The 12607-nt window shown below is 34.3% G+C and overlaps 1 protein-coding gene across 3 annotated transcripts in view; it reads right to left on the reverse strand.

The window, feature by feature from the left end:
• Nucleotides 1-12607, reverse strand: part of NOX4 (NADPH oxidase 4) — a 214223-nt gene that overhangs the window by 118772 nt on the left and 82844 nt on the right. For all 3 annotated transcript variants that reach the window (XR_010113373.1, XM_034933513.3, XM_063608227.1), the window contains exons 9-11: nucleotides 6427-6643; nucleotides 4318-4482; nucleotides 4120-4182 (exon numbers count right to left, since the gene is read on the reverse strand). Coding sequence is in view for 2 of the 3 variants with exons in the window: in XM_034933513.3 (XP_034789404.3) it covers nucleotides 4120-4182; nucleotides 4318-4482; nucleotides 6427-6643 (445 nt within the window). In the remaining variant the exon portion in view is untranslated. The remainder of the gene's footprint in view (nucleotides 1-4119; nucleotides 4183-4317; nucleotides 4483-6426; nucleotides 6644-12607) is intronic.

A 12607-nucleotide genomic window follows, 5' to 3' on the forward strand; every position in this document is an offset into this window, starting at 1 on the left:
TACCATGCTGTTTTGGTTACTGTAGCCTTGTAGCATAGTTTGAAGTCAGGTAGCATGAGGCCTCCAGCTTTGTTCTTTTAGCTTAGGATTGTCTTGGCAATACGGGCTCTTTTATGGTTCCATAGGAACTTTGAACTAGTTTTTTCCAATTCTGTGAAGAAAGTCATAGGTAGCTTGATGGGGATGGCATTTAATCTATAAATTACCATGGAAAGTATGGCTATTTTCATGATATTGATTCTTCCTGTCCATGAGCATGAAATGTTCTTCCATTTGTTTGTGTCCTCTTTTATTTTGTTGAGCAGTGGTTTGTAGTTCTCCTTGAAGAGATCCTTCAGATCCCTTGTAAGTTGGATTCCTAGGTATTTTATTCTCTTTGAAGCAATTGTGAATGGGAGTTCACTCATGATTTGGCTCTCTGTTTGTCTGTTATTGGTGTATAGGAATGTTTATGATTTTTGCACATTGATTTTGTATCCTGAGACTTCGCTGAAGTTGCTTATCAGCTTAAGGAGATTTTGGGCTGAGACGATGGGGTTTTCTAAATATACAATCATGTTATCTGCAAACGGGGAAAATTTGACTTCCTCTTTTCCTAACTGAATACCCTTTAAGTGCCCCAATTAAGAGACACAGACTGGCAAATTGGTTAAAGAGTCAAGACCTATCTGTGTGCTGTATTCAGGACACCCATCTCATGTGCAGAGATGCACATAGGCTCAAAATAAAGGGAGGGAGGAAGATCTACCAAGCAAATGGAAAACAAAAAAAAGCAGGGATTGCAATCCTAGTCTCTGATAAAACAGACTTTAAACCAACAAAGATCAAAAGAGACAAAGAAGGCCATTACATAATGGTAAAGGGATCAATTCAGCAAGAAGAGCTAACTATCCTAAATATACATGCATCCAATACAGGAGCTCCCACATTCATAAAGCAAGTCCTTAGAAACCTACAAAGAGACTTAGACTCCCACTCAATAATAGTGGGAGACTTTAACACCCCACTTTCAATATTAGACAGATCAATGAGACAGAAGGTTAACAAGGATATCCTTGACTTGAACTCAGCTCTGCCCCAAGTGGACCTAATAGATATCTACAGAACTCTCCACCCCAACTCAACAGCATATACATTCTTCTCAGCACCACATCACACTTATTCCAAAATTGACCACATAGCTGGAAGTAAAGCACTCCTCAGGAAATGTATAAGAAGAGAAATCACAACAAACTGTCTCTCAGACCACAGTGCAATCAAGTTAGAACTCAGGATTAAGAAACTCACTCAAAACTGCTCAACTACATGGAAACTGAACAAACTGCTCCTGAATGACTACTGGGTAAATAATGAAATGAAGGCAGAAATAAAGATGTTCTTTGAAACCAATGAGAACAAAGACACAATATACCAGAATCTCTGGGACACATTTAAAGCAGTGTGTAGAGAGAAATTTATAGCACTAAATGCCCACAAGAGAAAGGAGGAAAGGTCTAAAATTGACACCCTAATATCACAATTAAATGAACTAGAGAAGCAAGAGCAAACGAATACAAAAGCTAGCAGAAGGCAAGAAATAACTAAGATCAGAGCTGAACTGAAGCAGAGAGAGACTCAAAAAACACTTCAAAAAATCAATGAATGCAGAAGCTGGTTTTTTGAAAAGATCAACAAAATTGATAGACTGCTAGCAAGAATAATAAAGAAGAAAAGAGAGAAGAATCAAATAGATGTGATAAAAATAATAAAAGGGATATGACCACTGATCCCACAGAAATACAAACTACCATCAAAGAATGCTATAAACACCTCTACACAAATAAACTAGAAAATCTAGAAGAAATAGATAAATTCCTCGACACATACACCCTCCCGAGACTAAACCAGGAAGAAGTTGAATCCCTGAAAAGACCAATAACAGGCTCTGAAATTGAGGCAGTAATTAACAGCTTCCCAACCAAAAAAATGTCTAGAATCAGACAGATTCACAGCCAAATTCTACCAGAGGTACAAAGAGGAGCTGGTACCATTCCTTCTGAAACTATTCCAATCAATAGAAAAAGAGGGAATCCTCCCTAACTCATTTTATGAGGCCAGCACCATCCTGATACCAAAGCCTGGTAGAGACACAACAAATAAAGAGAATTTTAGACCAATATCCCTGATGAACATTGATGCAAATATCCTCAATAAAATACTGGCAAACCGAATCCAACAGCACATCAAAAAGCTTATCCACCAAGATCAAGTTGGCTTAATCCCTGGGATGCAAGGCTGGTTCAACATATGCAAATCAACAAATGTAATCCATCACATAAACAGAACCAAAGACAAAAACCACTTGATTATCTCAATAGACGCAGAAAAGGCCTTCAACAAAATTCAGCAGCCCTTCATGCTAAAAATTCTCAATAAACTAGATATTGATGGAACGTATCTCAAAATAATAAGAGCTATTTATAACAAACCCACAGCCAATATCATACTGAATGGGCAAAAACTGGAAGCATTCCCTTTGAAAACTGGCACAAGACAGTGATGCCCTCTCTCACCGCTCCTATTCACCATAGTGTTGGAAGTTCTGGCCAGGGCAATCTGAAGTAAATTTCTTATGAACTCAGGATTAGGCAAAACTTCTTAAGTTATTTAAGTAAAGACAAACTTACTTGTGTATTTTCTCCCTTTTCAATTATTCCCTTCTATTTTCATGTTACCAATTTCATGTATATGGGATGTATAGATGCAGACAGATGGGAACATGTTTTACAACATGCTGTACAACATGTTCCCATCTGTCTGCATGTATACATACCATATATATAAAATAGTTTTGCTATCTTTCTTAAGTATACATTTAAACATGTGGTCTCTGTTCTCAATTATCTTTCTTAGAAAATGAATAAAGTCCAAATATCCAACATCAATGAGAATATTAAATAAATTACAGTACTTTCCTACTGTGAAATATTATACAGTCATTAACATGAATGAGGCACATACAGTAATATGGAAAGATGTCCATCACATGTAGTTGAGTGAAAGGAGCCAGTTACAGAACAATATGATCCAGCAAATAAATGTTAGAAACTCATGTATGCAGAAGCATATGGGAAAATATCTGGAAAGACATATGTCAAACAGTAGAGAAAAGGATTGGAAAGTGGGGAAAAATTTTTTTAAGTTTCTATTTTATTTTATATCTGTGAATTGTCTAAATGTTTATAATGAACTCATGCTATTTTTATAATTATAATAATATTAAATGATATGCTGACTAGCTAATCATATTTGATGGTGTCCATTATTTAGCTAGATGCCCTCCCATGCCATTATTTACTCCATTTGATTTTTCTAATTTTATTTCCATTCTCTCTCCCATTACACTGGATTTTACCTTTTCTAAACACTGCCTGTTTTGTTTAATGCTTCCACCTCAACCCAGAGTATCCGTATTTCCCCTAAATTCCATCTCCAAAGAAAATTGTGCATATATAAGATTTCCATATACATTAAAATACTCCATAAAAGGAGAAAAGTAAATATTCAAGAAATTAAATATATATATATATATATATTTCTTTTTTGAGACAAGGTCTCACTCTCTTGCCCAGGCTGGAGAGCAGTGGTGGGATCAAGGCTCAATGAAACTTCAAACACTGGGGCTCAAGCAATCCTCCTGCCTCAGCCTTCCTAGTAGCTGGGACTACAGGTGTGTACCACCACATCTGGCTTTTTTTTTTTATTTACTGTAGAAACAGTGTCTCCTTATGTTTCTCAGGCTGATCTTGAAATCCGGGGCTCAAGTGGTCTTCCTACCTTGACCTCCAAAAGTGCTGGGATTACAGGCCTGAGTCACTGTGCTTGGCCTATATTTTGAATCAACAAGCTTTAATACGTTTTAATTCATTACTTCCTGAATTGCAAGGTGTCAAAAAATAATAAAGCGTAGTTACACAGTTCTTGAGCAGATAACTATTTTCCTTGTAAAAAGATAGCTTACTTAAACATCAAGAATACTATGATAGCCTTGAATACCTTTTAGAATGAGACAGGACACAAAAAATGAAAAATATGCATAGCACCCTACAAATGTGAAAAAGCAAGAGATATGTTTCTTACCATTGTGAGGGTAAATGGATGATTTTCTAATGCAGATACACTGGGACAATGTAGAGTAATATACTAAAAAGCAACAAACAGATAAGTTTTAAATGACCAATTAAGAATTTCAACTATTTCAATGATGCTATGTTTGCTAAATTCCAAAAATTACATAAGGATAAAGGCTATTTAAAAAGTTGCTGACCACTGACTCACCTGACCAGGTCTTGCTTTAAAATTTTCTTTGACCATTCGGATTTCCATGACATCTGAGGGATGACTTATGACCGAAATGATGGTGACTGGCTTATTGCTCCGGATATACCTGTAAAGTCTTTCGGCACAGTACAGGCACAAAGGTCCAGAAATCCAAAGCCAAGTCTAAGACAAATTTTTGAAAATATACTTCAAGAAATACTCATATTGTAGAAATCTACACCCTGCCCAATTGCTTATTGCATACATTACAGTAACAGTATTTTAATTTGTATTTTAAATAAGAAAACATAACAAATGAGTAAAAAATAATAGATGCTCACTGTCATTCAAACAAACAAAAGTATAAAATAAAACAGAAAGTAATATCAAGACCCTACCCTCAATCTCATGCTCTGGGTGTAACTATCCATGAACAAACAAGTGTATATTCTTTCATACACCTTTCTATGCCTACAGATATGTAATGTATATACACAATATATTTAATAAAAGAATAAAGGGGAGTTAACAATCTCCGATAAATCTGGAGATAATTTTAGAAATAAAGTAACAGTCTAATGTTTATTAAATAAGAAAACCCTAGATTTTTAATGTACATAATGTATATGCATAATATACATACATATAATATGTATATACATGTTAAATATGTATAGCACATATGTTTAAAGATGCAATATGCTAGGCATGTTGTTTACCACTTACTTTTATATAATATAATAAGAACATAAAATAACATTTATAATTTGGAAACCATGACAATTTTGAATATGTGTTGCATGGTTAGCCCTGATCCCAGGACACATGCAAACTTTGGGAAGTGCAGAAGCCTATGTGGCTTACTGTTCTCCTAAAATTACACACTTTATCTTTCACATCCCTTTGAGGCCTCCAACTAAAACTTGTCTTAATGGTCACTTTTTAAAGCCTCACTTTAGTTGTTTCAATTCTTCCTTCTTTCATGCAGACAGATCATGCCTCTTCTGCATATAATAACATTTAGCCTCACACTGTGTTATGAGTAGCACTGCAAGACAAGGTCTGCAATGTAGCAGCCTCGCACCTTTGAGACAATCACTTACTCTTTGAGTGTCAGGTCCCACATGAGCAAAATGGGAGTCGCCATACCTGCCCTAATATTTGTGAATATTATGTGAAACTCAGAAAAGTTCTGAAAATTATAGAGGCTAATAGGGATCTAGAGGATTATTATTAATAATAATAAACACAACTAATACATGACTCCAAAGTCATCTACAAATTCATTCTAGCTTTTGACTTCTCTTTCTTCTCTTCCAATAGAGACATTTGACATCACTATTTCCTACTTCCACTTTTTATAGGTGAGGAATAAAAGGTGTAATTTGCACGGGGGCAGTTCTCACAGGCACAGAGGAAGATAAGGGCCCTTATTGAACTAATCGCTGAATACTTATGGACGTTTACCAGGAGCAAGCATATTAGTCAAAGACCTGGGTTTACATGCTTCCTCTGCCACTTACTGGTTTGGAGATTTTGATCAAGGTAAGTACAATTTCTTTATCAGAAAATTGAGGGTGATATTAATTACTTCAAATAGTCATTGCGAATATTGCAAGAAACATTCTGTATGTCTAATAAGTGTTCTGTATTAGGCATACAGGACATTTTAGCACAATGCCTGGCAGATAATATTAAGCATTCAATAAATTGATTTTGCTATTTACTATTTACAATATTATACATAATAATATAATACAATAAAATAATAATTTGTGGTATTGGTGGTAGGTTTTTTTTTTACTACTATTTTTATTATTCAATCAGCTTTTCTCAAATGATGGGAAAAAATATTTGTCATCTCTTGGCTGCAAGCACCAATGCTGTTGTATGCAAAGGTCGTATGGTCAGTTAAGTAGAAATGTTATGTATCCTCTAATATCATAGACCTTTTGCATTGAACTCTCAGGTACCTGTAATGGAATAATAGGTACTAACTTACTGTTGAAACATCCTGAAATATCCTATTATGCATGAATATATAGCTTGAAAAACACATTTATATGTGATGTTGATCAGTCAAATGGAAACAAACTTTGTGGAGATCAAACACAAAATTAATCTGACCTGTGGAAAATTAGCTTGGAATCTGGGCTCTTCCATACAAATCTTCACAAATTTGTGCTGGGTAAACTCTGCCGGTTTTGAAAATCCTTCAGGGAAAGGTTCATGAAAATGTTCTGAGAAATACTCTGGTAAGGAAATATTCTGAGAGCTGGTTCGGTTAAGACTGATGCAGCCGGGAGGGTGGGTATCTAAATTAGTTTGATACTTCAGCAGCCCTCTAAAATTACATTTAAAACAAACAAACAGAGAAATGAAAAGATTTGAGATCAGGGGACACGGTAAAAGAAAATAATGTTTTTGTTTTTGTTTTTGTTTGCTAACTTTACACAGCATTTATCCAAAAAGTGTTCCTTATGTATTATGTTTAGGAGAAATTGAAAAATCTTAAAAATTTTTGAGAAATTCTTATCTATAGAACTGAAACAAAAATTTCGGCACTCCAAACAAATGCTATAAATATGTGGTAGAGAAGAATACATGCAATCTCTCCAGGCATTATTGAATTTGATGGCCTTTACTTCAAGACTATTAGGCATTCATACAATCACACACAAGTTTTCACTTCAATAAACAGTATAATGAGGAATATTTTGCTAGATATCCAAACATAAGGGAAAAATACAGGGAACATATTTAACTTGGCCAAGCCTGGATAAAACAAGCCTTGCTGATTTGCAGAGAAATGTTAAACAGAAATAACTGGAACTGGAAGTTTGTCACTCCTATGGTCTGAAAACAATGTATATACAGCAATCAGTCCCTAAATCTGTTTACTTTTCAATTTCTCCATAGACAGAACCACATAAAAAGTTCAAAATAATAAATCAGGCATTAGAGCCCACACCATAAAAATCTCATTCTGATTATTTCTTATTTTGTGAGAAACCAAGACAAACCATTCAACTTTCTGTGTCCTGCCTTTCTTGTCAAGAAGTGGTTAACATCTACCTAGTAGGGATAATCCATAAAATGACAGATTGTACATAGCATCAACAAGGTCACTGCTGCATAAGCAAGTATTGCATGACAAAGTAAGATTTGGAGATGCTTGAAAATTTTGCAGTATATTTTATTATTTTAAAGAATACTAAGGAAAAATTTATTTCCAAGATTATCTGTTTTTGGTTGGCTTACAGTACATGCTTTTTAAATTATCTTGCATGCTCTCAAATACTTAATTTTAGTAGTTTAATTGCCTGAGGTCAGGAGTTCGAGACCAGCCTGACCAACATGGAGAAGCCCTGTCTCTACTAAAAAACATACAAAATTAGCCAGGTGTGGTGGTGCATGCCTGCAATCCCAGCTACTTGGGAGGCTGAGGCAGGAGAATTGCTTGAAAGCGGGAGGCGGAGGTTGCGGTGAACCTGAGATCGCACCATTGCACTCCAGCCTGGACAATAAGAGCGAAACTCCGTCTCAAAAATAAATAAATAACGGCTATGATGCTTTTACAAAAATAATAGTTTTAAACAAAACTGTATAATGATACTAAGAGATCCATATATGAAGGTTAGGAAAGCAATGACCCGGCCAGTCTCTGGTTGTATTCACCATCTCCTCATCCTGATCACTTTCCTTTCTTCCCTCTTTGCTTATGTTCACTTCCTTTTTTAAATTTTATTTTCTTCCTTAAAACTAGTCATCATGAAGTCATTAGGGAGCATTCAGTACATGGCAGGGGCATGCATTACATGACATCATAGTAGACCACACACAAACATACATTTTTTTTTAAAGTAATACAGTAGATATAGCCTATGTATGAGATAAATTGATAAATATTATACAAAATTGAGCCAAATTTTTGTCACTAATCATTTATAAGTTTCTAGTCACACAATACAATTGCTGGGATATTATACTTAGACAACCTAGGAATTTGATTCAGCTTTCTTTACATTAATAATTTACCCAAACCTTTTGTTCCTATTGGCCATCAGAAGGATAGTGACTGATAGCTAAGTAAGTAGAAAACCCCAAGCATTTATTCTACTGGCCAAAAGTTGAACAGACATGAGCATAATGCACTTAGCACTACTCCAATGGTTCTTCAGACTTCAACAGAGTCAAATCCGGCTCCTAACACTCCAGAAACTCATGATCTAGTTTGGAAGATATCTTCAAAGAAGCTGAACATAAATCAGACTACAGATAGTAACTGGGGTAGTGTTTTAATAATAGCTTAGTAATGTATGGAAAACACCAGGTCTAGCCCAGAGAAATTTATATGCATTTTACATTATCCTCACAAAAACTGCATGAACTAGGATCATTATTCCCATTTTAAAATTTAAAAACAAAAGTATTTTAAAAGATGAAATAATACCCCAGTGTCACACAGTTGATAAGTAGCAGGGCCAAGATTTGAATTCAGATCTGATTCAAATTCTATGCTCTTCACCTCTCATGATATATCACATTAGTTCACTGAATTCTCACAACATAACTCTGAGAAATGTAAGGAAGGGGGAAGATTAATGCTTGCTAAGAAAGTATCACATCAGTAATTTTTAGAACATCTATTTCTCATTTAAACTTCAAAACAAAATAATCATACAAGGTAAGTGTTTTTATTTATATTACACAGATGAGAAACCTAAGGCTTTCATTCAGGTAAGAGATTAACTAAGTATAGTCAAAGCATAGGGTTCAGAAACCTACCTAGCTCACTCCATGCCCCTATGTCACGCAAAGAAAATCAGATGGTTAAATAGGTAGGCATTGTAAAAGGGGTTCAAAATAAACAAGAGTCAGATTGTGTGTGTGTGTGTGCGTGTGTGTGTGTGTGTGTGTGTGTGTGTGTGTTGGAATGGGGCTGCTTATAATTTAGGGTCTTAACACCAGGCAAATAAATGTCGTTAATCCCTTCTCCTGTCATAACATTCAAGTGGACATAACTCTACCATGCTCTAGGTCCTTAGAGTAGTGAATGTTGTTACTATACAGTAAAGTTCTTCAGGCCAGCCCAATCAAACATTTGTGCTGTTCTTGGCACATAAAGTGGCACGTATTATTCTAAAATTCCTTTTAATTTTGAGAGCTTTGTATTATGTTCAGCTACACTCAAGCTAAATAGCATAGGCCATCTCTGTCCTAAAACCCCATTAAAACTGTCCTTACTTTGTCTTCTTTTTTTACTTTCAGATTTCAAGCTTTATTTCAAGACTATAGTAATAAAACAATATGGTATATGCATAAAAACACAAAAAACAAACAGAATAGAGAGCTCAGATTACTTTGTCTTAGTTGTAACTCTTGCCACCAAAGAAATATGGATAAGATCTAAAGACAGACAATGATAAAATCATTCATCAAAAAAAAAAAAAAACTCAGGTATGACATCCCAGGTCATTTGGCTGTAATTAGGTGGTGAAGGTACTGAAAGTTCACTGGAAGGCAGGTTTTTAACTCAGTATTGAAAGGCCACCTACTGGTTAAAAAAAAAAAAAAAAAATCTTGTATGGTAAAGATCAGTGGCCTTAGATTGGGAGTACTTAAGTATCTCCCAACACAATAATGTCAGTCTGCAGAGCTGGGACTGAAAGCCCAGTTAGTCTGATTCCAAAGTCTGTGCTCCTTCCTCTGTACCAGGCCTATTCCCCTTGCAAAATATCCACACTACTTTATGGACAATCTTTAAATTGAAGACCAATGTATACATTGAGCAAAATTTGATGGCTTTATATGGCTATAGACTTAGAAACGGAGGGAGCATGTTTTATCAAACCAATAATTTTATGTGTTATTTTTCAAGCTCAATTGAATGCAATAACTTACTTTTTCATTGTATGAGTAAAGAGTAAAAGTGCTCATTTCTTTGGTATTAGTGCAGAATTTCTTAGAATTCTTATATTTGAAGGCCATTATAACAATCTTTTTCTAAAGAATATTGAAAAGGAATGTAGACTAGATATTAAGGATATTTGGATTGATAGAAAAATCTGATATTATCTCTCTAATCCATTTACTTCACTGTGGCCACATTTATTAAAATTTGAGGCACATGTTCTAAATGATTTTTATGGTGTTTTAAATTCCTGGTACCTTTATTTATTTTAGATGCATGCCTTTCTTTAAAGTAGAATGAAATCTTCTCAAATGTAACAGAACCCACTTAAGATAACACAAAGCTCTGTGTCTATTTGCCAAACAATACTGCCCCTGCTTCTTGCCCCACACTGCCACTGTGATATACCTCATTTAGACATATTATTTTATTAATTTTGGAATCTTATTAGTTTCAATATTATGGTCACTGCCTTCAAAGGCATGCACAGTCTAGAGCAGCACTGTCCAATAGAGCTTTCTGTGATAGTGGAAATGGTCTAAGTCTCTGATGACCAACATAGTAACTATTAGAGAAAAGTGGCTATTGAGCAATTAAATTTGGCTAGTACAGGTGAAGAACTGAATTCTTAATACTATTTCACTTTAATTTAAATTGAATAGCCACAGCACAGATATAATGGGTCAAATCAAACATAGAACCAAAAATGATAATTAAAAAGGGCAAAATTATTAATGCCATATAAACATATGATAACCTCTTGAGAGTAGAGATGGGTAATGAACTTTGATTATAAAATTCCAGAAAGGCTTCACAGAGAAGAAGGCAGCTGAAGGATGTAGAGATTCCAGGGGTTAGAGAATAGGAGAATGGCATTCCAATATGAGGAAGCCATATGCACAAAGCTACTTGGTTTATTCCTGAATAAGTAGAAGGGATCATGTCTTATGAATTTATCCCTTATACATTCATACTCACTGCCAAACCTCAGCATCCCTCTAATACTTTTCTTGCACATAATAGATCTCTAATGCATTTCTAGTGAATTGATTTTAAAAGCAAACAATAAACACATAATTTGTTTTAATATAGCAAATCATGTAGGAATCAAAAAGACAGCATTCTTGTATGTATTGTTGTAGCTTTCATAAACAAATGCTAAATAATTTTAAAGCAAAAAACAAGAAGGGAAAAAGACATTAGTGAATGGTAAACAGAGAGTCTTGCCAAGTTATAATGACATGGTGAGGGATGAGGAAAGGAGGTGCACAGACTATGTGGAAATATAAGTGTTTATTATTAATTTTTTAAGTTTCATTGTATGATGTTCCAAGGAGAAATTTTGAAGTATCTGTGGAATGTCTAGTGTTCTCCTATCATGAGAAATAAAGGATTTTATGGAGTTTCAAAATTGTTTCTGCATTCAAAAGGATCTTAACATGTGCTATCAAACTTTCAACCATGTTTCAAAGTTGTAGATTTCTTTTTTTTCCCTTGTTTCCCTCAAGAGGCATTATAATTATACTATCTTGGTTTTTTTTGTTGTTTGTTTTGCTTTCTGTTTGTTTCTTTCTTTTTAATACCCAGCTGTGACAAAGTCTTATAAAATAATATAATACATTAAATGAATCCTACTAAGTAATAACAGGATTTTATGGCAATCAAAACATGATTTTATGGCAAAAGATAAATATTACAAAATACCACACCTGACAAAAGGACAATGCCAGAATCATCCCTACTTTAATTTCATGTTAAAAATATCCCACAAATGCAGTGTCACTTATGTGACCTTTATATTTGTGGTATTTTAATCTATTTTGAAGGAGGAGAAAAAAATTCTTATCCCTTAGGAACCTACTTTTTTTTCTAATATTTTATAATATGATTTTTTTTCTTTATGGTAAAAATATATCTTGATTCTGACAGTTATTTTTATTTTGCTTCAAGTACAAAGAAAAAGAGTTTAATTCAAAAAATAAAACCAAATTGTATATTTTAAAATTTATTGCAGTTCTCTAACTTCTGTAGAATCCACCAGAATGTGCACTTCTTAAAGTCAAGGGTTTATCCTGCTCCACTGCTATTTTTCTACTGCCTAAAATAGTGCTTATGACTTATAATAAGTGCTCAATAAATATTCATTGATTAACTTAGTGACCAGAAGTATATAAACAACTTTTGTTGTGATTGTTGTTGAAACACTTGATTGGGGAGTCATCTGGTTTTAACAGATATTTGACATCATTTTCAACCTTCAAAAAGGAGGTCTATATTTTAGCAAATGGCATGTAGTAACATGACAGTTATTAAGTAACAGACAGTAACATTAAGTAACAGACAGTTATCAAGAGAGTAAAGTCTACTTGCTAGGTGCATTTAGAAGTAGAGTGC

This window comes from Pan paniscus, chromosome 9, assembly GCF_029289425.2.
Source record: "Pan paniscus chromosome 9, NHGRI_mPanPan1-v2.0_pri, whole genome shotgun sequence".
NCBI lineage: Eukaryota > Metazoa > Chordata > Mammalia > Primates > Hominidae > Pan > Pan paniscus.